This window comes from Chaetodon auriga, chromosome 7, assembly GCF_051107435.1.
Source record: "Chaetodon auriga isolate fChaAug3 chromosome 7, fChaAug3.hap1, whole genome shotgun sequence".
Taxonomy (NCBI): domain Eukaryota; kingdom Metazoa; phylum Chordata; class Actinopteri; order Chaetodontiformes; family Chaetodontidae; genus Chaetodon; species Chaetodon auriga.
The window spans coordinates 11128247-11152986 of NC_135080.1; the positions used below are offsets into that span (position 1 = coordinate 11128247).

Below are 24740 nucleotides of genomic sequence, written 5' to 3' on the forward strand. Positions count from 1 at the left end.
GCCATTAGAGCTGCTTGTATTAGCTTTACTTTTTCAACCCTTCAGATTGCATCTAAACATCGCGTAGTGACATATCAAGGGGTTCTTGGAGGTGACTGGCCAGCGACTGTAAAGACTTGTTACAAACGAAACACTTGAAAACACACTAAGCTTCCTGTTTCTCTCCTTCTCCACTAGGGTTGAGCACAGAGGGCATCTACAGGGTCAGCGGCAATAAGGCAGAGATGGAGAGCATGCAGCGGCAGTTTGACCAAGGTGGGTAACTTTTTCCTCTTTCAGTGCTCACATGAGTACCTGTGCTCATTCTTGCTTCAGCTGTATCTTAAGTGTGACGAACAGCCCATGAAGATGTGTGTGTGTGACTGCCTCTATATATAATAAGGTGGGATCCCCTTAATTAACCAGGGAGCATTAATTCTACTGAGGGAATTGGCCTTGGCTTCCTCTGAGACTGCAGAGCTGCCTCCTCAATCTTCTACTGCCCCTGTGTGCATGTACTGTACAAGTGCTCTCAGTGTGTGTCTCCATGCGTGCGTCTATATGGTGTGGGCAGTTAATTACCTCCAGATTGGTTTGGTTAATGAAGCATGTCACTGCCGAGATAGATAGCTGAGCAAGTTGGCCTGTGTACGTGTGTGTGTACGTGGGCGTCCTCGTATCGGTTGAGGTTAAAATCCAACTCAGGTAATCAGAGTTGAAGGCCCGCGTTGAATCATTCGGCGCCTCGGGCCGATGGGACAAGACAATTACAGGTGAAACTACAGCGTAAGTGTCTCATAGCCATACTGAAGATGGCACTTCATCAGCTCCCTGAAGATTCAGATAACTCGTTACAGGAGAAAGCAGCATCAGAGGCACCACATGTTGGAAACTCTCCAAATGGGAGCTCTCCACAGACTGTTCAAGAACCCGCTAACCATATCTGTATTCCTTTTTTCTTGCCTCTCCTTCCTTCTACACGTTCTACCTTTTGTAAAGCAAAAAGTTATCAGGAAATGGCTTTTTTAATTAAGTCTCTTGCTCTCACACACGTACTCTCTCCAGAGCACTAGAGCACCACTCTAGTGATTTTGCTGTCTGGCTCTCTGAGCTGTCTCAAATCTACTTTATATTTGTCTGCAGTTCACTCTGCTTTTATTTAGGTCCTTTATTAACCAAAACGATCCTATGGTACATCACCAAAGATGGTATTTGTTATTTACTCACATTGATTAAATGATTAATTGGGAAGTGTCGGACACACTTGTTTTGGCTACATTGATAAAACCCCCCAATAACATTAATAAACAGTAATTTTGCATTGTGATATCTCTATATATCATGACTTAATACATTTTCTGGGCAATCAATAACCTGACGGGAATGTCTGTTTTTGATCCAGAAACTGTAATACCTGACAAATCTAAGTACTTTATCACACTGATGACAAACTCATATAAAAGTCCATTATTACCATAAAGCACTCTCCGTGCTGTCTTGTTGAATATGTGCGGTTTTAGTTCAGTTATATGACAGGCTGTAAATACTCAGAGTAATAACAATAAATCAGCTTTATGTGGTGCTTTTCATTGTACTCAAAAATACTTTACGACACATAAAAGTGCAGAAAATACAGAATAAAAAGTCTGAGTCAGGGAGAACAGGCGAGTTTTGAGACATCCTCATCAGCTTTTGTTAACCTTTTATCTATTCCACACCACCACCCTAAACTTCCTGGATGGACCTTTATACTTAAAATATCTTCTTCTTTTTCCCAGACCATAACCTGGACCTGGTGGAGAAAGACTTCACCATCAACACAGTAGCTGGAGCCATGAAGGCCTTCTTCTCTGAGCTGCCTGAGCCTCTGGTGCCCTACAGCATGCAGGGAGAGCTGGTGGAGGCCTTCAGTAAGTCCTGGGAATCTGGTGTGAGGGGGACACCGGGGTAAAGGGATGTGGGAAGAGTTCTTCACAAAGATCCGAGGTGTATTGGATTTTGCCTTGAATCATTTTCCCTTCATTGTAACTTTTCTATAACCTAACAAGCAAAACTCCCGCAATCCAAATCCATCCGAGGGCAGAATTGGATTTGCCTCCTCAGCGTGGAGCCGGGGAGAGGAGGAAAAAGGGCTGGAGGAGAGAATGTTTAAGGCTCGGGGAAGGAGGATGTGGGCATGGTTGTGCATGATGGAGGGATGCGGGAGCGCGATGGATAACAGGGTGTGGATGAAGTCATGAGAAAACAGTCATATGTTAGATAAACGAGGGTGCTCCTGCGCTCTCCACGGCCCCTCTTTTTCTCTTTGTGTCCTGTAATCTGTCGGAATGGTGATTTAAGGCGTAGCTTAGTCTTGCATCGTGCCAGAGAGATTTACCCCCGGGCCTCAAGGCTGCTGTCACTCACCGAACTCTGCGTCTGCGTGTGTGTGTGTGTGTGTGTGTGTTTAACGGCCCCAGCGAGACCCTTCAGCCGTGACAGAGACCTGATAAAGCTCCTGCAGGCTGTGCCACAATAGAAGAAAAAGAAGAGGGAGTGAAAGAGAAGAGTTAGAGACGAGAAGCCTTCACTCGGTGGAAAATAGCAAATTGTGCTTGACAGTTTTTTGAATTGGAGCATTTTTTTTTTTTTTTGCTGAGAGAAAAAGAGATGTAAAAAAATAAATAAATAAAAGCCGGGGTGGGTGGATTTTTGTGGATATTGCCATGGTGATGTTGCTTTAAATAAGATGTATGAAGTTAGTTAAGTTTTGATTGCTGATGATGGATGTGCAGCAAGAGGAACCGGGTCTGCGCGAAGTCACTACGCCTCCAATCTGTTTTTGATCCACGCTGACCTCATTGAGGGAATACAAACTCAAATTCTCGGACTGTAAATGTGATGTGGAGGAGAACATCTGCTCTTCTCGCTGCTGCTCTCTCGCCTCGCTCACATACACACAGGATGGACTGCGTTAGCCGGTGACGTCAGCTATTCTGACTCACTCCTCGCTGCCATCAGGCTTAACACACCCAGTGAATGTGTGTGTGTGTGTGCGTGTGTGTATGAGCTGCTGTAATCTGTAGGACATTGTGATGGGTGTATGCGCAGTATGTTTCTCCTCTGGAATGTGTGTGGTCTTTGTGTGGTGATGTTTTTTTTTTTTTTTTTCTGAGAACTGTAGTTTGGAGTCCTTTTGGATCGCCTGTGTGTGTGTTGTCGTCACTGGGATGTGTGAAACTCATACTGTTGTAGGATGAAATCACTGTGTCCTGCACGGATTTTTTTGAGAGAGCTGAATCCAATTGCTTTCACTATGCTCTTCAAAGTCTCCTCTTCTCCATTGTAACCCCCCTCCCCTCATCCTTCCTCATCTTTTTTGTACTCTCACTCCCCTGACATCTTTTCCTCAGATTCCCCTAATCTTCCCTTTCAGCCACTTTCCTCCCTCCTCTAACCTCTCGTCTCTCTCTGCCACCATTCAGAGATCAACGATAGAGAGCAGCGCTTCCAGACGATGAAGGACATTCTGCGCCGCTTCCCCAAGGAGAATTACGAGGTCTTCAAATATGTCATCAGCCACTTGAACAAGTGAGTGAGTGACGGGGTCAGAGACGACCTCTGGCAGCCGTGCTGACTACACCGCCAGTCACCCAGTCAAGTGACCCAGCGGTGACATCACTGAAACCAGCACACTGACAGAATAGAGGTTTGACTCAGGTTGAGTCATGATCTGTGCTAATGCAGTGGTTTATTCATCTCTATTAATATAATTTCTGTTAGCTCAGGAATGACAAATTGACCATTGTGCTCCAAAAAAAATGCCAAGGGGACTTTGTAGTCTAAATTCACATTATAGGGCTCCAACGTGTGGTTCAGGACCCCCAAGAGGTCCCAAATATATCTGAACTGGTCACAAGATGATGAAAGCAATAAGAGAACTGGCACGCTAAGTCACATGATGGTAGATATTGCTTCATGTGTAAGGGCCCCAAGCCAACAAGGTTGGGACCTCTGTTATAGATTAACTATAGTATAGTTTATATTATAATTTTCAGAACAAAAGTATGAACTGGGCATGCAGTGGTAATGCTGGTCAGTCTGTCGGTCCACTGCTTTGGTGCAGAGTGGAATATATCAACTATTAGATGGATCGATGATGACGCCTGCTCACTGTGGTGATCTCCTGACCTTTTCTCCATGATCAGATCAAATTTTAAATATATTCATTGCTTCATAACCAAATACCTGCAAAACTAATCATGTTCTCATCCGTCTACTTCGTCTGAATGCTAATTAGCAAATGTTAGCATGCTAACATGATATACGAAGAGGATGAACGTGGTAAATGTTCCACCTAAACATCAGCATGCTAACATTGTGAGCATTTTAGCATCAGCATTAAGCTTACAGCACCGCTGTGTCTGAGTATATCCTCCCAGAGCTGCCAACATGGCTACAGGCTCATGTTGAATTAATTCAAAAAACAAAACACCAGAGCTGCTATGATTAGTTGATTATTTGATTGCTTGATTGGTAGGAAGTTCATCAGCAACTATTTTGATATAATTGTTAAAGTAATTTTGAAGTGAAAACTATTACACATTGTGGTTCCACTTTGTCCAATGTGAGGATTTTCCACTTTTCTCTACTTTATATCATAATAAACTGGAAATCTTTGGGTTTTGGACTGTTGGCCCAACAAAACAAGACACTTGATGACTGGGACTCTGGAAAAATTATTGGCAGATTAATCAATCATGAAAGTAATCGATAGTTGCAGCCCTGCAGTGAACTGTAAACACCTGAGTCAATTCTTCTCTCTGACCATTATAGAAAACAAATAACTGATTTTATGCCACATTAGGAGCAAAAACCTTACATAATAGCATCAGCTTGCGTGGTGAGGACATTTGGAGGACACCATCAGGGTCTGATCATTTGAAGCTTCCCTTTTTTTCAGATGTTCTGTTTAAAATGAGGTAGTGATTAATGGCCTGTTAATTTTGCTTGTTTGCTTCCATGTGTTCTGCAGGGTGAGCCAGAACAACAAGCTGAACCTGATGACCAGTGAGAACCTGTCCATCTGTTTCTGGCCCACACTGATGAGACCAGACTTCACCACCATGGACGCCCTGACCGCCACCCGCACCTACCAGACAATCATCGAGAGCTTCATCCACCAGTGCGCGTACTTCTTCTACAATCAGCCGCTGGCCGACGGCCTCCCGGGCTCCCCCACCTCTACGCTCTCCTCCGGCGGAGGAACCTCGGCCTACTCCTGCATGGCTGGAGGCTACTCATCGTCGCCGACTCCGTCCCCGACTCCCTACGTCCTCCCCGCCACCCCTCCTGTCATCCCACACTATGGCCCTCCTATCCACCACCACCATCTCCACCACCACCATCAACATCAGTCCCCACCCCACTCACCACCTCCTACTCCCCAGTCCCCGATCCCAGCCCTGCTGCCGCCCTCCCTGCACCCCCATCACCCCCCTACGGAACAACACACGCTGTGAACCAGGGATCAAGGGAAAGAGGGAAAAAAAAACAAAGAAGACGGAGAACAAGATTTAGACAGTTTTAAGGGTTCAGAATAAGAGATTTTGAAGTTTGGGAAGGAATTGATGAAGATAAATTTGCAAGCAGGAGGTAGGAAGAGAAGTTGGGGGAGCTTGAGTGAGATGCAGTATGTACAGGGAGAAACCTACATGTTTGGGAGAAGAAGGGGGCGTTTGAACCTCCGTTAGAAAAATGGACACACACAAGGCAGAAAAGGGGAACACTGAAGAGCCTCTGAACTGTGGCAGTATGATCCTTCTCCCTCCTCGCCACTTTATCCCTTTGTCTCTCAGTCTCACTTCATCTAGACCTGCCCTCCTTGCCTTATTGAGAACCTACACACAAACACACTAATGAAGAGCGAGATGTTGCCAGTAGCTGTTGAAGGGACTCAGGGAGGGACTCAGAAGTAAAGTGCAGGTGGGGATGTGACCTCTGTTATGCTGGGATTGCTTCACCACACCCACACGAGCAGACACACACTTGACACAAACATCCAGGGCCAGCGTGCCTCCGACAACCACCCTCCTCAATCCCTTAGCCTCTAACTGTGCTCAGAAATTTTGGTGGCCGGCGCACGTTTTTGCAAACCGACCCACCTACTGTACCTACCCGGAGGCCGTGGCTGGAACAACGTGGAGCGAGTCCTGAACACGCGTTTGTTAATTTTCACCACTGTACAGAAGACTTAAGAAAGAAACACGTGTTACGAGTCACCCAACAGGATGTTCTGTCGTCCGCGACTTACACATTCCTATCTGTCATCCCCTCGCACACATCAACGCAGACAAATTCAGTTTCAGTCGAGGCAGTGTGCCAAGCACAGAAAAAAAAAAATCTCAACCAACTGGCTCTGCTAGGCAGCAAACTGGAGCAAAGGATTATGGGGGCTCTCACACCCCTTGGCATTCTGGGAAGGCTCCTCCCAGTCTCCTGTTTGCTCTCTCCCTCTCTCGGTTTGAACTTCAACCCCATGCCCCTTCTCATTAAACACATGAAGAAAACAGCTTAAGACGTGGATATTTTAACTGGTCCAGACCTCGATCTCACACCCCCACTGTCCGAATGCATTATTTATTCTGTTCTTCATTTGACAAAATCTTGGGAAACACAGAGAAACCAGGGTCCGTCACTCGGTGAGTGGCCTTGTGCGTAAGTGTCTGTGCGAGTGTTTATCTTGTCTGTGTGCACATGTATCCATGCCTCTTTGTGTTACCTGAATTTCCCTGCATTAGGCAAATAGTGGGAGTAATTCCAGGGTTGGACCTTCACCTGTCATGTTGCTTCTTTCACGCTGTGGTGGTTTTATGAGCGAGTCGGTGCTGCAGTTTTCACAGTGAGGACCTTGTTCAAAAAGCACTTTTCTGAGCACTTTGAAGGCACATTTTAAATTGGAGCTGCCATGGCATGACAGCCACCGTTCACTTTATCGTCAGTCCACCCTACTCTCTCTCTCTCTCTCTCTCTCTCTCTCTCTCTCTCTCTCTCTCTCTCTCTCTCTCTGGGAGCACACCACTGACATCTAGAGGACGAAATAGGTATTGCAGCCATAACCTCACCTCCACTACTGCATGGGCGTAGCACCATTTTCCTACTGTGGTTTTTGTAGCGTCAGATTATCTTATAGGTGCAATTGTTAAGATCTTTCATCATTGTATGTCAGTTAAAATTAACTTTAGAGGTCATGAAGTATAAGAGTGTAAATAAAATGACAACAGCAGTTTGAAATCTGGTACAAGTCAATTGAGATTATATAGATTCTGGCTCTGTAGCCGTAAAGCATGTGGCAACATTGCAGTTGTTCAGACACGCAGTGGATAAAATTGCCTCTCTGTCTTTTGTTGTTAGTTTCCTCTCCACCAAAGCACTCAGCCCTTTTGTAGAGGAGCGCATGCCACCTCCCAGACGCCATATTTGAGTGGAAGGAAATGGAGATTTAGGAAATTGAGGCACAATGAAGCATTACAGGCCAGAAAGTAAGAGCTGGAAGCGGAGCTCAAGCTTTGACAGGTGGGAGGCTTTTTATCGGCGGAAATAATTGGTAACCACTGCTCCGGGCCTCAGCGTTGTGCCTCTGGAAAGGAGACTCAAACCTGTTCTATTTGGACTCGAAATATGATTTGCAAGCGTGTAACCACTACACCAGACTCCACACACTGTCACAGTTATGCCACCACATCCCCTAGTCAGTCCCTGTCCAAAAGAGACAGTTGGGTCTGGGAGAGACAGCAGACAGAACAGACAGTCCATTCATCCGTCTGCATGACCGGAGCGGAGCATCCCAGAATTCCTCAGCCCAGCCTGCTGTTACCGTAGAAACCAGCGAGATGGGGCTCGAGGAGAACTGCTGAGCCCTGATCGAAGCAGCTTTTTGAAGTGAGTGTGTGTGTGTGTGTGTGTTTGTATGAGCTCTGCGTAGAGTGTGCACACGTGAATTTGTTAATGTTAAGCAGATGCTCACCAAGGTCATTTATTCAGTTTGACACTGAATTACATCTCTGCATGTCTCCCCAGACTGTCCTCTCTTCCCAAAAGGCGAAAAAAAATCCTTTGAACCAATCACTGAACTGAGCTTTTATCAGTCTACACTACCTATTTACTGTGTGTGTGTGTGTGTGTGTGTGTGTGTGTCTTAGAGGAGTTAAGAGTGTGTGTTTGGGTGGGTGGGTATGAGCTAACATGCTAGCAAGCTGTGCTTGGCAGACGGCCAGACACCAGCGTGATCCAAACAAACGTGAAGGAGAGGAATGCAGCTCTCCTCGCGGTCATTACCCCGCTGTGTAACCCTGTTAGCTCGTCCAGATTACACACACTGATCCTCAGAGAAAGTGTGAGAGAGATGGGGGAAGAGATCGGGCAGAGCGAGAGGGAGGGGAGACAGACAGCGAATGGGTGAATGGGATCATTATTTGGGAGACGGAGGGAGGAAGGAGGGGTGACCACTGGTACTTGTGTGTGAACGCCAGCCAGTGGCGTTCCCCGTGTATATCAATGTGTTAATACTGAACTGACTGTGAGGCAGCCAAAGACTGTGGAAAAAAGGGTCGAGGGAGAGATGGGAAGCAAAGTGACAGTTTAGAAGAACAATTGAATTAAAAATGTGACTTTGGTTCAGCGATAATATGTGGCTGCATTGCTTTTCTTTTTCTTTTTTTTTCTTTTTTTTTTGCAACAATGGTGACAGATGTCTGTTAAGTTAAAATGAGAAACAAGCAAAACTATATTCAAATGGTTGTTTATTGGTATGTTAGGGGGTCTAACACTTTGCCCTTTAGTCAGTGGTGATAGAAAAAAAAAGTTTCTTTTTATGTTTTATTTTAATAATTAAAAAAAATACAAAGCATTTTTTTTTTTTTTTTTTTAACAATTTCTTTGTTTGAGAGACCAGCCCAATATAGTGCATGATTTCTTCCCAACCAGGGGAGAGGGCTCCACCACTCTCACTATTTAAGAGATGATAAAAAAAAATATTAAGAAATAATGGGGGGGAAAGAAAATAATTAAAAAAATGAAGTACTGTAAAATGAAACGATAACATCAAACAAAAAAACTGTCATTATTTGCTGAGTATGGTAATTTGTCTCAATGGGAATGGTGTATACAGCAAGGCCTTATGTGATCTGTATCATAGTTAATAAATCAAATCTTGTAAAATGTCTGCTTCTTGTCTCTTTGTTGCACACACACGGAACAGAGGAAGTCCTGATTAAGTCTGAGGAGAAAGGTAAATGTCTACAGTTAGCGTAATGAAGCCTGAACCTTTAAATGAACCACAGCAAAGCTCTGGAAAAGCTAATCAGTGACCCTTCAGGTCAAATCTGTTGTTGTTGTCAAACTATTATTTACATCAAGAAAGGACTTACACATAGCGATTCATCAGCATCTTATAAAAGCACTGATCACCTTTTGTAAGAGGCTTTTTAGAAAATTTTAAAGAATAAAATGATCTGATCACTGCAAAGAAAATGAAGAGGAAATTATGATGAAATAAAAAAAATGTGTTGCATAAACATGTTTAATCTTAATTCATTTTTTAACAGAAAAGAGGGATTGAATGTTAAAAATGGCTGGAAAGTAGACACACAACAGTGAAAGCAGTGTAGATGTCAGTTTGAAAGTAAAGTTCAAATGCTATATACGTGGTATTTGGTGGATTTTGAGTTAGAAAACCAATTAGCAGCGAAAGTAAAGGGTTGCAGGCAGGTTTTTATAGTATATCCACCTGAAGTCCTTGCTAAGTCACCCAGTTCGAGGCTCTATGTCTTGCTCAAGGACACTCTGACGTGTGGATGGGGGGAATCTGGGATCCTTACAAACCTTACATTTAATGGCCAATATGCTCCCCCAGCAGATACACAGCTGCCCTAGATGCAGCAAAACACACAGCAACCCTGATCTATTTCTACTGAGACCACTCACACACACTTTAACACATACTTGAAAACGATCAATTTCCATAATCTTTTGAATGAAGTCATCGGCAGATGCGCGCACATCAATTTCTTCCACACTGTGTCCAAAAAAGTTTTGCTCCACACAAAATGCGATGGTCTTTGCACCACAGTGTGTTGCTCTGCTCTCTGCGCACACTGTTGAAGGGACGCTAAAGCCACAGGGGGGGCCAGCCGAGGTCACGGGGGCCCACGGGACCCTCCTGGTTCTGGTGAGAGCAGGCCCCAGAAGGGCTCAGCCTGTGCCATTTCAGGGTGATGTGAGGATTCTGGTCCCTATGAGGGCGATGTGAAGGCCTCACTGCCATTTCATGGTGCCCTCATCTGACCTTTTCATTGAGTCAAACCAAAGGAAATCCATGTCCATGACCTTTGTGGTGCATCTCTCCATTCTGGCACAGGAAGAAAAAAAGAGAGAGAGAGAGAAAGCAGCTGATTGGGAATGAAAAGGGCAAGCCCGTGTGCACACAGGACACACGACCCTTGAACTCTAACCTTTAAGAAGTGTCATGAGGGAGAGAGTGGTGTGGGATTTGATTGGAAGTCAAATATGGGAATCGTCAACATTGCTTGACTGTGGGAGTGAAGCTGCTCCAGGAATGCCAGGATTAGTCACTGCACGTGTGAGAGGAATCTGCACAATTTGCAAAGTGAAACGAGTTAATACGACTCCATTGAGCCATTTAGCTAAATCACAATGATCTAATATTACCTTTTTTCTTAATCAAAATGTTTCTCCACGGGGCATTTTGCAGCTTTTCCTTGTGCGTGCGCAAACGCGCCACTAGGCGGCCGACTTGTCCCACGCTACCCATCCACCATTGCTCTGCTGTATCCGGGTAAAGGAGGCAAACGCGCAGCGCGGACCTAATTGATTGGGTCAAGGTTTGGATGTCAACAGCGAGACGACGTTTTAATCCTGCGCTCACGGTGAGATGAATGCCTGAGACGAGCATCTGAAGACTTTTCTCATTGATGTCGAGCTCCACTTCCCCTCTCACAGTTTTGAAGTTGGAGGAGGGAAATAGGTTTGACTAAACTCCAGAGATTGTGGAGAGGGAGGTGGAGGAGGAGGAGGAGGAGGGCGCTCGGGGAAGTATAAGCCGCGGAATAAAGACAAAGAACTTAATTTGAAGTCATTGTTGCTCCGTATTAGAGGCGTGATGTGCTTCTTTAGTGCGAGGTGTGACCAAAAAAAAAAAAAAAAAGTTCGGAGGTAGACAGAGGAGGAGGGAGGGGACATATGTGGAGAAAAGAGACTGGTCTTATGATGAGTCGAGGCACGTATCTCCGCTCAACCGTGTCTTTCTGGGCTTCGAGCTCGCAGCTGCGGCGGCGGGTATTGAATTCAGATGCGGCCTGTCTCTCCGCTCCGGCCGCTACAGGTGGAAATGCTCTTATCAATACGGACTGTCCGAGCCTGACTGCGGGCCGATCCGTCTCATTGATGATTTTAGGTGCCCCTGCCCTCCCCTCTCCTCCCCGTGGAGCCCATTGATTAATGTCTGGGTCACAGTGGTATTTCCATATTGATACCTCGATTGATGACGGCGCTCCAGGAACAAGCCGTATTGAGCAGCCGCAAAGTGATACGTTTAAAACTGTTTGGCGGATGTATTTATGCATAATGGGCATAATGAGGCTTAGATGCATGTGGTGGAGGCACAGGAGATGTAGGTGAAAGATGGTGTGGGGCGGAAATCACATCAATATTCCCATAACAACCTGTTATACTCTTAACACCACCATGTAGATATTATAAAATATGGCACAGAGGGGACATGATGGCATTTTTATCATTCTTTATCTTATCTTCCAGGAAAATTAAGTATCACTACAGTGCAGAAACAGAGGTGGGTATAGTAGGAAAGAAACGTACAAATAACTTGGAATAAATCCTTGTCTTCAAGGTCAGTTGTTCCAAACCTAGAAGTGCATGTGAGGCGATGAACGAGGCAGGGAAAAATGGACACATCTTCGAGAAGGCACAAAATGACTAGCTTCTTTTATTTTTACTGGTCGTTTCACCGTCCGAATGTTATACTAAAAGGAATCACTCTGAGAGGGGAAACTAATTCTTTGGCTGAACTCTTCATGTTGTGGCTCAAAGACATCTGCATTTGACAGAGGGTGCCAGAGGGTTAAAGGGTCACAGCAAGGGTTTCAAAAATGTAGGAGATTACGAAGTTTTTTATAGAAATAGCACGAAAATATTGGGGAAAAAATTAGCACAAACATGCAAGCAAACACCAAATGAGACAAAGTTAACATTAACATTAAAAACAGTCATATTAGGTTGTGCGGAAAATCACAAAACAAGCCTCTACAAAACACACCTGGCAATCATCAGATAGATGTTGTCAAAGCAACATGAGAGAGCTAACAGTAAGCCAAATCATGTGCGCCCAACTTGCAGGAGGATCATTAAAGATATCTGCGAAGTTATTTGGACCGGTCTTGAAAAACATAACATATTGCAAAATGCAAAAAACAGCTGTCATATGGATGCAGTGTGATGGATGTACGGCACCGCACAGGGGTTGAGTAAGCGCTGCTAATTGGCATCCAACCTAATGTGACCTTTGTAGCTGTGTTTGCAATGGTGATTTATGTATTTTATAGTTATTTATGTGCTGATTTTTCTGTGATATTTCTGTGCTATCGTTCTAAAAGTGGCTAGTTTCTCCTCATCGGGTCAAGTGCACACACTGCATAATGCAGAACAACTCCACAGAGAGCTCGGGGGTGTGAACCCAATTTTGGAGACACCCTAATTTAAAGGACAGGGAGACAACAACATGATTCTGTGGGACTTGTTCTGCTTGTTGTGGAGATTACTTTGGAGGCAGAGGGCATTGTTGTGGAGATGATAGTCAGCGAGAAGAAAACAAAGTGTTGAGCAGAACTGATCCCACTTTGCGCTTTTAGGGTCAGTGGTCGAAATGGGCTCGCGGCCTCCAGGTCCCCATGACACGGATCAGGGGCCCCAACGTATATCTGCTGATTACATCTCCTGAAGTGGAAAACATGCAAATAATAAATGTATGAGCAACGTGCTTGTTTTTTTGCTTGATTAATTATGCCGTTTAATTCCAGATCCACCACGCCGCTCCACCGTATAATTTCCCAGTGGTCTTGGCTGTTTCTTCTCTCACATGCGCTCTCTCCTTTTTTTTTTTTTTCCTCATTGCAAAATGAATCATGGATCCAACCGTCTGTACCCGGGGGAGAGCGGCGAGCTGGCGAATGGGCTGACCAATCATGAGCATCAGAGGCAGACACACAGACGGAGGGAGCCTTTTGTTGTGTGCTGCACTCATCAAGTTAGAAGACAACTACAATTTGGCCTGAAGAAAATTAGAAGATGGAGTGTAAGGAGACAAAATAGCCGACTTCATCTTTGTTTATTTGTTTTCTCTCTCTCTCTCGTTACATTAAATCTCCTCTTCCCTCCTCTTTGCTCTGCAGGTTATCCAATCAGACTGGCCAGTGTGTGTTTATCTGAGTGGGTGGCAGAGTTTCAGCACCATTCATAATGTCAAGTGGGACCATGACTGCTCTTCTATTCCCAGCCTGGCCAACCCTCTCTCAGCCTCCTGACAGTTCCAGGTTAGCCTTCTCTCCTCTCTCCCCTGGCCCTCCTCTTCTCTCTCCTCCAGCTTTCCTCTCCAGCTCTCCCAGGGGCCCCACTGAGAATACTGCTCAGATCCAGGCCTCTGAGCCCCAAAGCCAGCCCTAATCCTCCATATCGATCGCCCTGAGAATTTCCTCCCCAGCACAGCAGGCCCCGCTCCCCGGCGCTCGCACTCCTCGACCCTGAACAGCCAGCACTTCTCAGTTAGAGAGGCAGACAAAATAGGGTCAGGCACATTAGCCTACCTATGTCTTCTCAACACATGGATCTTGTTGATGTGCGTTATTAGGTGGTTATAGCAGGCGGCACGTTGCTGCTGTCAGTGCTCGTGTTGCCTCTCCAAATCAAGTTACTTTGCTGTGATTTGCTCGATGAACCTCTCCCAGTGTCTCAAACTGAGCTATCTATACGGTCTTTTTCTTACACGAGATGCAACAAACCAGGGGCACTTGAACCCCAGGAGCTGACCTACCTCTGCAGTTTCCAGGTGGTACACAGAAAGGCTGCAATAGTAGCTCAACTAATTCTAAATGGTTGAAACGTCCGTGCTTCTGCCACTCAAGATGATATGCAAACTTGATAAAAGTGACCTAAATGTTGACAGCATGCACTTTTATACAGAGTTAAATAACATAATTTTAAAATCAGTTCAGGTAGATGTTGTCACTGATGGGTAATTGGGCTCGTCTGATAAGGCTGTGGGGTCATATCGTGCTCTAGTATGTACAAGACAAAGCGTTCCGCGTTGGTTTAGGCTCTTGCCCTTTATGTGCAGAGATTTCTCCGGATTCTCTAATTCTCTAATTTCTTGCAATTGTGCAATAAGGTATGTTCTTAAACAGTGGGACTATTCGCTTTCGCCCATGTAGCACTATCATTTATACATTCATGTGTTCACAAAGTGGTGAACCTCGCTCCATCCTCGCTCGTGAGCGACTGAGCCCTTCAGGAGGGGGCTGCATCCACATATTGAACATATTGACAAAAATCACCTGATTAGCAAATTTATTAGATATATTGTCTTTCAGTTCCCCAGTTTTTTGGAGGACACGGGATAAGTTTGAAAAGTACACTTCATTGTTGAAAACTCTGTGAGAAATCTGAAACACAGATCTCTTGGTGTAAGGATGGGCCGTATTTCCATCCATCATGATGAAGATGGAGTAATGGAAGGTGGTGCATGCTATACAGCTCTGCTGGAAGATGAGAAAGCATCATTACTGGAGTCCTCCTGGGAGAACTCCCAACCAACAGTCTATCCCGTGTAACATACTTGTTCATAATTTATTTACGCGGCAAGCTTCCTCTGGACTCTGCTGTGTGTTTTACTGCAAGTGTGGCGGTATTCGAGAGGCTTTTCCCTCAATCTCTGTCTGCTTGTGAACAAGACCAGCAAGGCTATGGATCCGGTACAATAGCAGGCACAGATGATTAAACCTCATACTTTATTAACACATTTGCTGTGTGGTTGGCATGCTAACTTCATCCCAATCATGAATGGGGGAGGGGGAGCGCTCGAACATTTGGCCCTGTCAAAATGCTGCTCTGTGGACCAGTTAGAGCGTCTCTGTCTATATTGGCATTTAAGAGCCAGTACAGATGGTAATGTATCAATACTCTGTTTAAACAGGGCTTGGAGCCACATTTCTAAATCAGCCCCAGAGATATTTTTGGCAAAATCTGTTTCCAGTCCTTCTTGGGTAAGTTTACAAATTCGGTTGACTTGTGGTTTTGTACGTCATCACAGTATACTGCAGATGCATCTTTTATCTGCATTTGGATTTTACTGCTCGGGATAAATTCAATACTCATGTACCTTTTACTCTCTCTGCCCAGCCTCCCCATACTTCTTATTCATTAGCGTCTCTTCTACCTGAGCTGACCGCACACCCTTAGCCTTCACACACATGCATACGCACGCATACACACACTCTATTTTTGAAGCTTTTCCCTCCATCTCCTCACTCCCAGCTCTCTATACTTCAGTGCGTCGCTCTTTCCTCTCATATGTCTCCTTCCCTGCCCTTTCCTCATGCCTGCTTCCTTTCTTCGCACCCCCTCTCTTCCCATTTTACCCTTGCTCTGCCTGCTCTCCTCTTGCCCACTCCCTCCCTCCTTCCCCTCCTTCTCTCCTCTCTCCCTCTTTCTCTTTATTAATTTATTGGGTTGTTATTCTCCTTGCCTGGCTCTGCTAATGAAGGCAGGATGCAGATGAGGGCGAAGGTCGTCTCCGTAGCGATCGACCCCACCGCCCCGCAGCATGGCACTCTGACTGGCACAGGTCAGTGGCAGCTGTCAATCAAAACACACACATGCACATGCACATGTGCACTCACATACACTACTGTACCACTACAATATAGTCACACACAAAGAGCTATGTTGTATTACAATTAACAATTTATAATTAGTCATACAAATTCAGATGCTTTGGAGGACATCAGTCTTCTCATAGCAGAGGTTCCCAACCTTTTTTGTTTATAACATCTCATAATGAAGCAGGCGGTAACGTGCAACCCCGTCATCATAGTTTTTGCATGCCTGTGAGATTGTGAGCAGTTTAACCAGAGTGACTTTTCCTCCTCCGATTTTTGCATTTCAATAATTTTCAAAGGCCCGAAGATGTAAAACTGTCCAGAATTTCACAAGGAAAAAGCAGAGATTAGAGAAAAGTCAAAACAAAAAAGAAATTCATTTAGAGTAGAAGAAATACGCTCCAGTATTGCCTCTGTTTAGTCTGCCCTCTGTGATGTGAGTAGGGTGGACAGTGAGACAGTGTGCTCCAAACTGAGAATAGAGATGAATCAACACATTTCCACCTGTCAGAGTTGTTTTATTAGACTGCATTTGTTTCAATTATTAAATTGGTAACTCATGTAATGTTGGCCTGTCTGTTGGTCAGTCAGTGTCTCTGGTCCAGACTGACAGCTATTGAATAAATTGCTATGACACTTTGTACACACATTCATGGTCCCAAGAGGATGAATATGAAACCCTCTGGTGATCCGCCACCATGAGACTGACATTTGTGGTTTTGATATTTTAATGTGTACAATATTTTGGTTTATTTACCTACAAAACTGAAATTCCCGTCAGCCTCAGCTGTACTTTGTGCTTTTGTGCTGAAGTGTTAGCATGCTTACGTGCTAAAGCCGTGGATCTCAAACTGGGGGACCGCCTCCTGGGGGGCACAGAGCCTCTGCAGGGCGGGTGTGGATAGCTAGGGGAAAAATCTGGAGTTAAGTTAAATTAATATGATTTATGTTGGGAAAGTAAACTTTTGCTATTGTGCTGACTTTTATTTCACAATTGTTAATGATTGAAAAAAAAATGTTGGTTTGGGGGGACTTGTTTTTTTGAAGGGGAACAGTAAGTTTGAGAACCAATGTGTTACAGTAAGATGCTGAACCTGATAAACACCTGCTAAAATTCGGCATGTTGAAATTGTCATTGTGGGCATGTTCGCATGCTGACAGCAGCGCTGTGCCTCAGTCTCACTGCGCCGCTATTGTCTCTTCTTTTCTATCTTGTTAGTCATATTGCAACCCTTTATGGGTCCTGATCCCCAAGATGGCAACCAGTGCCATATACAACATCACATGTGTCCAAAAGGCATCACCCCAACATTTACAAACACAAATATACGCACAGACAGTCTTTCATGTAACACATTTGCATGTATGTTTGCGTGTCCACAGGTTGAAGTGTGTGTTAAAGTGTCTAACCCCTGCCGTGTCGTTCATTGGCCTCGACATGGTGAAGACCTTTGAATTGCTCCTCCCTTTGTCTCGTATCTCAGCACTTGTAGCATTTACAACCCCTGCTCTTCGTCACAGCATGTCAAAATATTGTGTGTGTGTGTGTGTGCGTGTGTGTGTGTGTGTGTTTGTGGAGGCAGTCTGTGTTCAGACATTCTGTATGCATGTCGATTTTGTTCATGGTTATTGTTATGGGTTTATTTGTGTGCTCAGCCATGTTCTCGAATGTATTCTCCTGCAACTGGGTGTCTGTGAATGTGCATGAACACACACACACACACACACACACACACACACACACACACACACACACACGCACGCACACCGACGTGCACACACACATACACACACCTATCTCTATTAGCAGTATAGTAGTGTTAACAGTGTTATGCCATGCGTGAACCTCACCACCTTTCCCTCATATCTATGCAAAGCTGGGGTCCTGTCAATCAGTCACCTTGGTGACATAGAGCCCCACCTCCCCAATTAGAGCTGACAGGGCAGGATTAGGAGGGGGGCGGGCCCCCGCCGACCTGCCTACGTGTCAATCACGCGCCGGGCATCCACACGCCTGTTTACTGTCAGATCCCATCTCCGTCTGTCAGACTGCAAGGCAACCATCGCCCAGGGAGGAGAGGAGGAGGGTGGGGATAGGCGGAGAGGGGGGGAGGAGGAGATCTGATCGGAATTAACTATGCTTCTCCCCACAGACCGGCCGTGCTTTTAATTCATGAAAGGGATGAGAGGAAAGTGGGAAGAGAGAGCGAGTGATAAAGGGAGGAGAGCATTTAAAACCCAGAGCAGGGCCTTCTTTAGAAGTTTTCAGAGTGATGTTTCTTCTCTCCCTGACAATCACTTTTCTTCTCTTGCTGACTCTCCCTCCTGTCTTTCTCTCTCACTAAGACTTCTTTCGAAGGTGTGCTTCATGCCCCCTTAAAGCTGCTATGATTTATCAACAGCCTTCCTCTCTCTGAAGTTGTTATTTGACCCTGGTTTTTTAAAGTCGCACAAATACTGTATTAGTGTTTTTTGACTTAGAGAGTTAAGGTCAATTTATTTAGTTCTGCACATGCTCATGCAAATTTGTGTCTCTGTTCCAGTACGTGTCTGGGGATGAGGGTCCTGCCTACAACACCTACAGTATGTGAATACATAATGCTGTTATGCTCCTCAGACTGTGTGTGTGCGTAAAAGCAGTATCATGTGTGCACAGTTTACACAATGCTAATGTGTGCGTGTTTGCTTGTGTATTCGTGGCTCCGTGGTGCCTGGTGTGTGTGAATTTCTTCGTTTTTAGGCTCTGTGGTGGCGGCCTCACTTTGACCCCGGTGCCCTCACTCTAATCCTTTAGCAAATGAGGGCTGTGTGGGGCTAAAGGGGGTGTTTGGGGGTTTGCGCCAGGCCACAGTTTCAGGATTAGAGGAGCAGATCGAAGGTCCTGGGGTTATGAGGGATGAAGACGAGGGAAACAATAGATTGTACTGGAAGAAAAGGGAAGGATATTGTCAGCATTGTGTTGGCCACCATTGCACGTATGGGATGTCTCATTACCTCCACCATGTGTTTAATCCCCTTATGTTTGTTTTTTAGTTGGCAGGATAAAAACCTTCAGTGACATTGATACAAAGCTAGACTGTACTCCATAACCTCCAGTGTGTGGACAGTTATAAAGCTCTTGAACTTTTTAATTCTGACTTCAGAACAATTTCATGAACAAGTAAAGACAAATCTGTCAGTACTGATGCAGCCCATTTTTGCCTGAAAAGAATAGTCCCACACATTTCACCCAGTCTTCACCATGTTTGGTATATAATATATTTGGACAATGCCAAAAAAGTCTTGAAGGCATCGTGCATTTATAACCACATTTAGATAAAATGTGAACATCTCAACTCCAAGCAATCCTGGAAAATCTGATGGCATATCATCTGTGGTGGTTTTGGTGCTGCTGTGGAAAATACTTCATTTTAATTGGTCTTAACTCATTGGTTATGAGTCTGACTTGACAAGTTAACACGATTTTAAACCTGAAATAGCTATTTTTGGTCACTTTTGCAAACAGCTACTTATGTACACATCCAACAGTCACCAAGCAACATTATCATTCATTTGGAGTCGTGTTTCTGGTGAATACAAGTCCAGTGTTCACTCTCTTTTAGCTCTGAGGGAAAAATCTGGATCTTTAGGTGCTAAATGCTCCACTATGTTCACCAGCTAGTTCCTAACTGTATCTGTCTGCTGTGTGGTGCTGTGCAGGTAGTGTACAGTGGATTTAAGAGCAGTGACAGTGAAGCAAAACTGTGAAGTTGTGGCTGGACAGCCAAACAATGAGCTGAAACTCACTATAAAACTCAGTAAAGCCGAGAGGAGCTGCAGAGTCTGGTGATAATTCTCTGCAGGTTCATCACTACGAGCGTTGTCTTTCACATTGTCATATTGTTGTCATGTCTGTTTTACATTTTTATTGTAAAAATATAAGTTGTATATAAGCTACTTATTTAGTTCAGATCTAGACGTGCAATAAAATCATCTTCACATGTTTTGTTATTAAAAAAATATAGATTTTATACGTCCTTGGTGAAGATATGAACTCACTGATATAGTGATATATCAGTGAGTGTGTATATATATATATATATATATATATATATATATATATATATATATATATATATATATATATATATATATAATTGTCTCGGTGAACTAATGAATGTGAGTTTATTTCGAGTAAACTGTTTATCAGCGATCATGTGATACGCTGCTGACAGGTATACATGTACCATGCCATTTCTGCTGCTAGTCGTATGTTCCCAGTATTTGTTGGTACGAGGCATATGTGGGTGGAACATGTTTGTGTGTGTGCGCGTGTGTGTGTTTTTGCATTAGAGATGCATTCCAGGGTTGTGTCTGAGACGCAGCTCAGGTGTCTGTTGGTGTCTGTTGAACGACCTCGCTGCAGGGAACAGGCTATCAGGCTGAAAGGGAGGCTATCATGTTAATTACTTTACACACACCCCACCAGCCAAGCGTGCAACACAACTGCTGAGCTCACACAAACACACACACACACACACTTTCTCACACATGCACCTGGGCACATACACATGCACGTTCACACAAAATCCGCCGTCTTTCTTTCGTTTTGTCGTTTTTCCTGTCTTGCCACTCGCATTTGAAGGCCTTGGACGTCAATTCCCTTTTGCTTTCAAGAAAGATTGTTTTATATTCTAATCAATTCAACTCCGTCCTGTGAAATTAATTGACATTCATTCAATGATTTTAAATTCCTCCGAGGCTGTTCTTTTGTTTCAGCCTGTCAGTGAGCTGCAAGTGAGATCGGGCTAAATGTTTTGTCATCTCACACTCCAGGGTAAGCCAGCTCCAAAGCGTGAGCCTGAGGTCAGCTTAACCTCCTCGCAATCTCGTCGCTCGTCATCTATACCGCTCATGAAAGGAGGGGAAAATAATACACATTCATGATCAGGAACTTGGGTGAAGCGCGATCTTTCTGTGGCAGGCTTCCTATGTCTCCTCATGAGGAGTTTTTTCTGGATGGTGTCAGGGGTTTGAACGGCGGGTCCGGCGCTCTCAGGCCAGGGAAAACAGTGGAGCGGTATTGGCTGGGGCAGGTTGATGCCTTTAGTTAAATGATGCTGGCACGCAGAGGGATTGCTTTGGGAAGTTGTCATCCATCATGATTTTAGAATGACTCAAAGCAGCACTCTGCTTTTGGGGTTATGGTCTGGGATCCATGATTGATGGGAAGTGCATGTGTGTGTTGGAGGGAGGAGGGAGAAACAGTGTGTTTATGTGCTAAAGTGAAGATAGCCTTGTAGTTAAACTCTTCCTCTGTTTGTTTATGTTCTCTGTTCTTTATTCTTGTTTTGTTAAGGAACTTAACAGGAGCTCCACTGATTAAAGTTACTCTAAATCAGATTGTAATGATCAATGTGGCAAAATGTGTATACCTATTTGTCTTAAAAGGAGCATGGATGCACCTCCGTGTGTACGTAATTGTGCCTCTTTAAGCTGAAGCACTTTGTCTGTCTCTGCCTATCTCCGCCTTCCCCTTTTCCAGGCTCAAGTCTCACCTAAGTTAATTCTTCATTTAGCGTGATCCCAATATTCTGGAGAGCTCATGCCAATCGATGTCCAATTAGCATGGCTCCCTAGCCCCGAGAAGAAGGGGACGGTCGCCGTGGTCATTTTAGAGAACAGGAGGTTGGGGTGGGGTCTGCAGTTGAAGGCAGAGCTTTAGAGGGGATGAGATGGAAAGGAGGGCGGAGAGGTAGCATGAAAGAGATAAAAAGTGGGTGAGAAGAAAGCGTTTGAGATCTGTAAGTGGGTGGAGGTGAGGAGGGAGCATCGGGGTCTGAGGAGGTGGGGTGTAGATGTTAGATGCTCAATCAAGCTGTGTGAGGACAGTGTAATTAATCCATTGAAGATGTCTGATTGCAGATGACTTTGGGAATACCAGAGTGGTGGCTGGGCCTGGGAGTAGGGGGAGGGCGGCAACAAGATGGATGCAGGGATGCGGGGGAGTGGAAAAGCGGAAGGGCAAACAGAGGGAGAGAGTGAGATTAATTGAGACAAGGGAGATACAGTAGCTTTTAAATGAGAAGGATGAGTTTCAGTGACAATGTAGGAAAAGGAAAGAAAGGCGGGAAAAAAGGAAGGAATTGATCATGTCAGGGTTAGGTCGAGGCATCACTCACAGCACTATGGGGATAAAGACCTCCACCAGATGTCACATGTGTGTAAAGAAAGAATCACGAGGCTGCTAACTCACCCCTGAGTTTCTCACTGCTAAAACACTCTCACCAGACAAATGAGCGTCTATCCTGTTCTAATGCTAATATGCTTTTAAGGCACTATTAGCCGGCAGAGTTTTGCTTTTATTTAATGGACTATTAATTTGTTTGAATGCATTTTGTCTCCGTGGCTGCAGCACAGAGTTGACTCGGCTTTAGCTCAGCATCCTGAACGGCACATGATTTACTTACCCACAGCTATTTGGAGGCTAAGCCTTCATAATCTAATTAAATTTGATAAAGCAGAGTAATCATCAGAGTATTATGGCGAGTACTCATCGTACTGATATGGTAATTTTGTTCTATCGTGATTGAATGTTTTCATTAAGGTTTTTTTTTTTGCGTTCATGTCTGAATATGTTTTAAGCTGCATTCACTTTGTCGCAGCGTGCGCGGTTGATAGCAAAGCTAATGTTTGCCGTTTTGAGGAAAAGAAAGACAATAAACTGTGCTGGCGCCACCTTTCACGCATGCAGGTGGAAAACGCTGACAAAAGTTGAATTCTCTAAATGTTTGGCTTCTTTCATGACGGAGAAGACCGACTGCATCTTGTCAAGTCGAAAAGCGCTTTTCCTCTCTTGAAAGTTCAAGTCAAACGGTGCACACGCCTGCACAAACAGTGCCGGCTGGAAGTAGGAGGACAGTGACACATTTTTGTTGTTTGGCTCTGCTGGTTTTATTTTTTATTTCTTCATATTTCCATTCGTATGTTGAGCCTGGACTCTTTGTCTGTCACTTCCATCTATTATTGTAAAGCAGCTTCTGATGCCTGTTCAGCGAAGGTGCTGTATTTAACTGACTCGATCTTGCAGATTAGGTTTTGACTGAAGACAATTACAATCTGATTAAAAGCTGCTTTCAACTTTCATTTGAGAAGAGTGTAACAGCTGTAGCCCTTTTTATACAGGCTGTAGTTGCGTATAATGAGAACATTTTGATAAAATCATCATGTTAATAGTTGGTGTTCAAGCCTCGCAGCAGTGCACTGCTGCCACATCTGTGCCAAAACCAGCTTCACTGTGTTTGTTTCAGGGCTTTTTGTCAACATGTAATTGGTCGGATTAAAGTTAGGTGACTAACCGTTGGTCCCCAAACTCCTTGGTTGCCTTTTCTGTATACCAAAAGTCATTGTGTTGCTCTTTTGTGTGAAAATGGTTGCAGTTCTTAGGCAGTTCACCTAATGTGCCTGCAAACACCCTTGAAGACTAAAAGCTGAAGGTCAGCACTTGAACCTCATTTCAAATCTGAGTACAGAGCCTAAACAGTGTAACCGCTGCCCTACTATTTATAGACCACACAGTACATTTGTCCAGCCGCTGTCATCTTCCAATAAAGATCAGGTAGCAAATGAATGTTTTTGTTCCTTCAGACAGTTGTGCAGTCTGAGGGAAGAAGATGAAATTTCATGTTTTAGCTGCGCTCTTCCGTTTTCCTCCTTGTATTCATTTACAAAAGGAATTACAGTTAATAATTCATGCAAAAATGCGACCTTTAATACATTCAATGAATAATTGAAAATGAACACGATGCTACTTAATGGATTGCTTTTTATGTGTCTGCATGTGTGGAATGGTCAAGGCTTGTGTTTATTAAAATTGCCATGGCAACAAAGAGGAAGATCGCCTTTGCACTTCACTGGCACCCTGCAACACCGACCTGTGTGAATGTATTTGTGACTCAACGACATGGCTGGAGAATTAAATTTTAAATTCAGATTAACACCTCATCATTTGCCTATATTGCATTTACCATTTTAATGGAGTGATCTAATGAGGTGATTATAACAGAAATGAATTGTGATACAGTGTGTCAGGAGTGTGTGTTTTGCACTAATGCTTGTTTGTGCATGTGTGAATATGTATTTAGTCACTGTACGTCTGCCATTATTGATAGAGAAACCTGTTAAGTCAAGTGCACACACATACCTGCCAGCATCATGATACACTACGTGGCTTCATGACTCACTTCTAGCCGCCACGGCTCAAGCAGTTCGGTTTTCTCAGTCGCGAACACTGTTCGAGGGGAGACTGCGGGGGGCACGCAAGGTCTCGAATGGAAATAAGGCGAAGAGAAAGGGGGCAAAATAGAAATTAGTGGCGAGGAAGATAAGCAGAAAGATGACAATGTGAGATAGAGTGATCGGGAGATGCAAGAAGACTGCAGAGAAAATTGTCCAGAGTGGAGAAAAACAGTGACAGGCAGTGGCAGAGTGGAGGGAGAAATGTAACAGACAGACTCGGGGAGAGAGAGACAGGCAGAGACAGACAGAGCGAGAGATAGACAGTGACACAGGGAGAGATAGACGAGCTGTATGAGGATGCAGAGAGTGTCCCCCTCTCTCGGCTGCTGCCAGAGGCAAACAGACAGCCTCTCTGCTGGTGGAATGCTAATGCAACAAGCTGCTCCTCTCTTGTCTTCCCTCCCTTCTTTACCTTTCTTCTTCTTTAACTCTCCTCTGTGCAGAAAGTTTAGAGACTATAGACACAAGCATAGACTTTGATAATGGAGACCCCGATGCTTTTGTATCATTTGCACTTTGCAGATCCGGCTGTGCATGTTT

At 44.5% G+C, this 24740-nt stretch overlaps 2 protein-coding genes across 3 annotated transcripts in view; both read left to right on the top strand.

Moving 5' to 3' along the window:
- The window catches only part of arhgap35a (Rho GTPase activating protein 35a), a 59301-nt gene extending 53380 nt beyond the window's left edge, over positions 1–5921 (top strand). Inside the window, exons 4-7 of the mRNA XM_076736120.1 lie at positions 178–255; positions 1758–1889; positions 3444–3549; positions 4994–5921. Of these exons, the coding sequence (XP_076592235.1) occupies positions 178–255; positions 1758–1889; positions 3444–3549; positions 4994–5480 (803 nt within the window). The 3' untranslated portion in view covers positions 5481–5921. The remainder of the gene's footprint in view (positions 1–177; positions 256–1757; positions 1890–3443; positions 3550–4993) is intronic.
- A 7352-nt stretch (positions 5922–13273) lies between these two features.
- Positions 13274–24740, top strand: part of npas1 (neuronal PAS domain protein 1) — a 59730-nt gene continuing 48263 nt past the window's right edge. The window contains exons 1-2 of one of the 2 annotated variants that reach the window (XM_076734275.1): positions 13274–13345; positions 13443–13583. The gene's annotated coding sequence lies outside the window, so the exon portion shown is untranslated. Of the gene's footprint in view, positions 13346–13442; positions 13584–15833; positions 15890–24740 lie in introns of those variants that run through there. The other variant, XM_076734276.1, reaches the window with a different exon arrangement.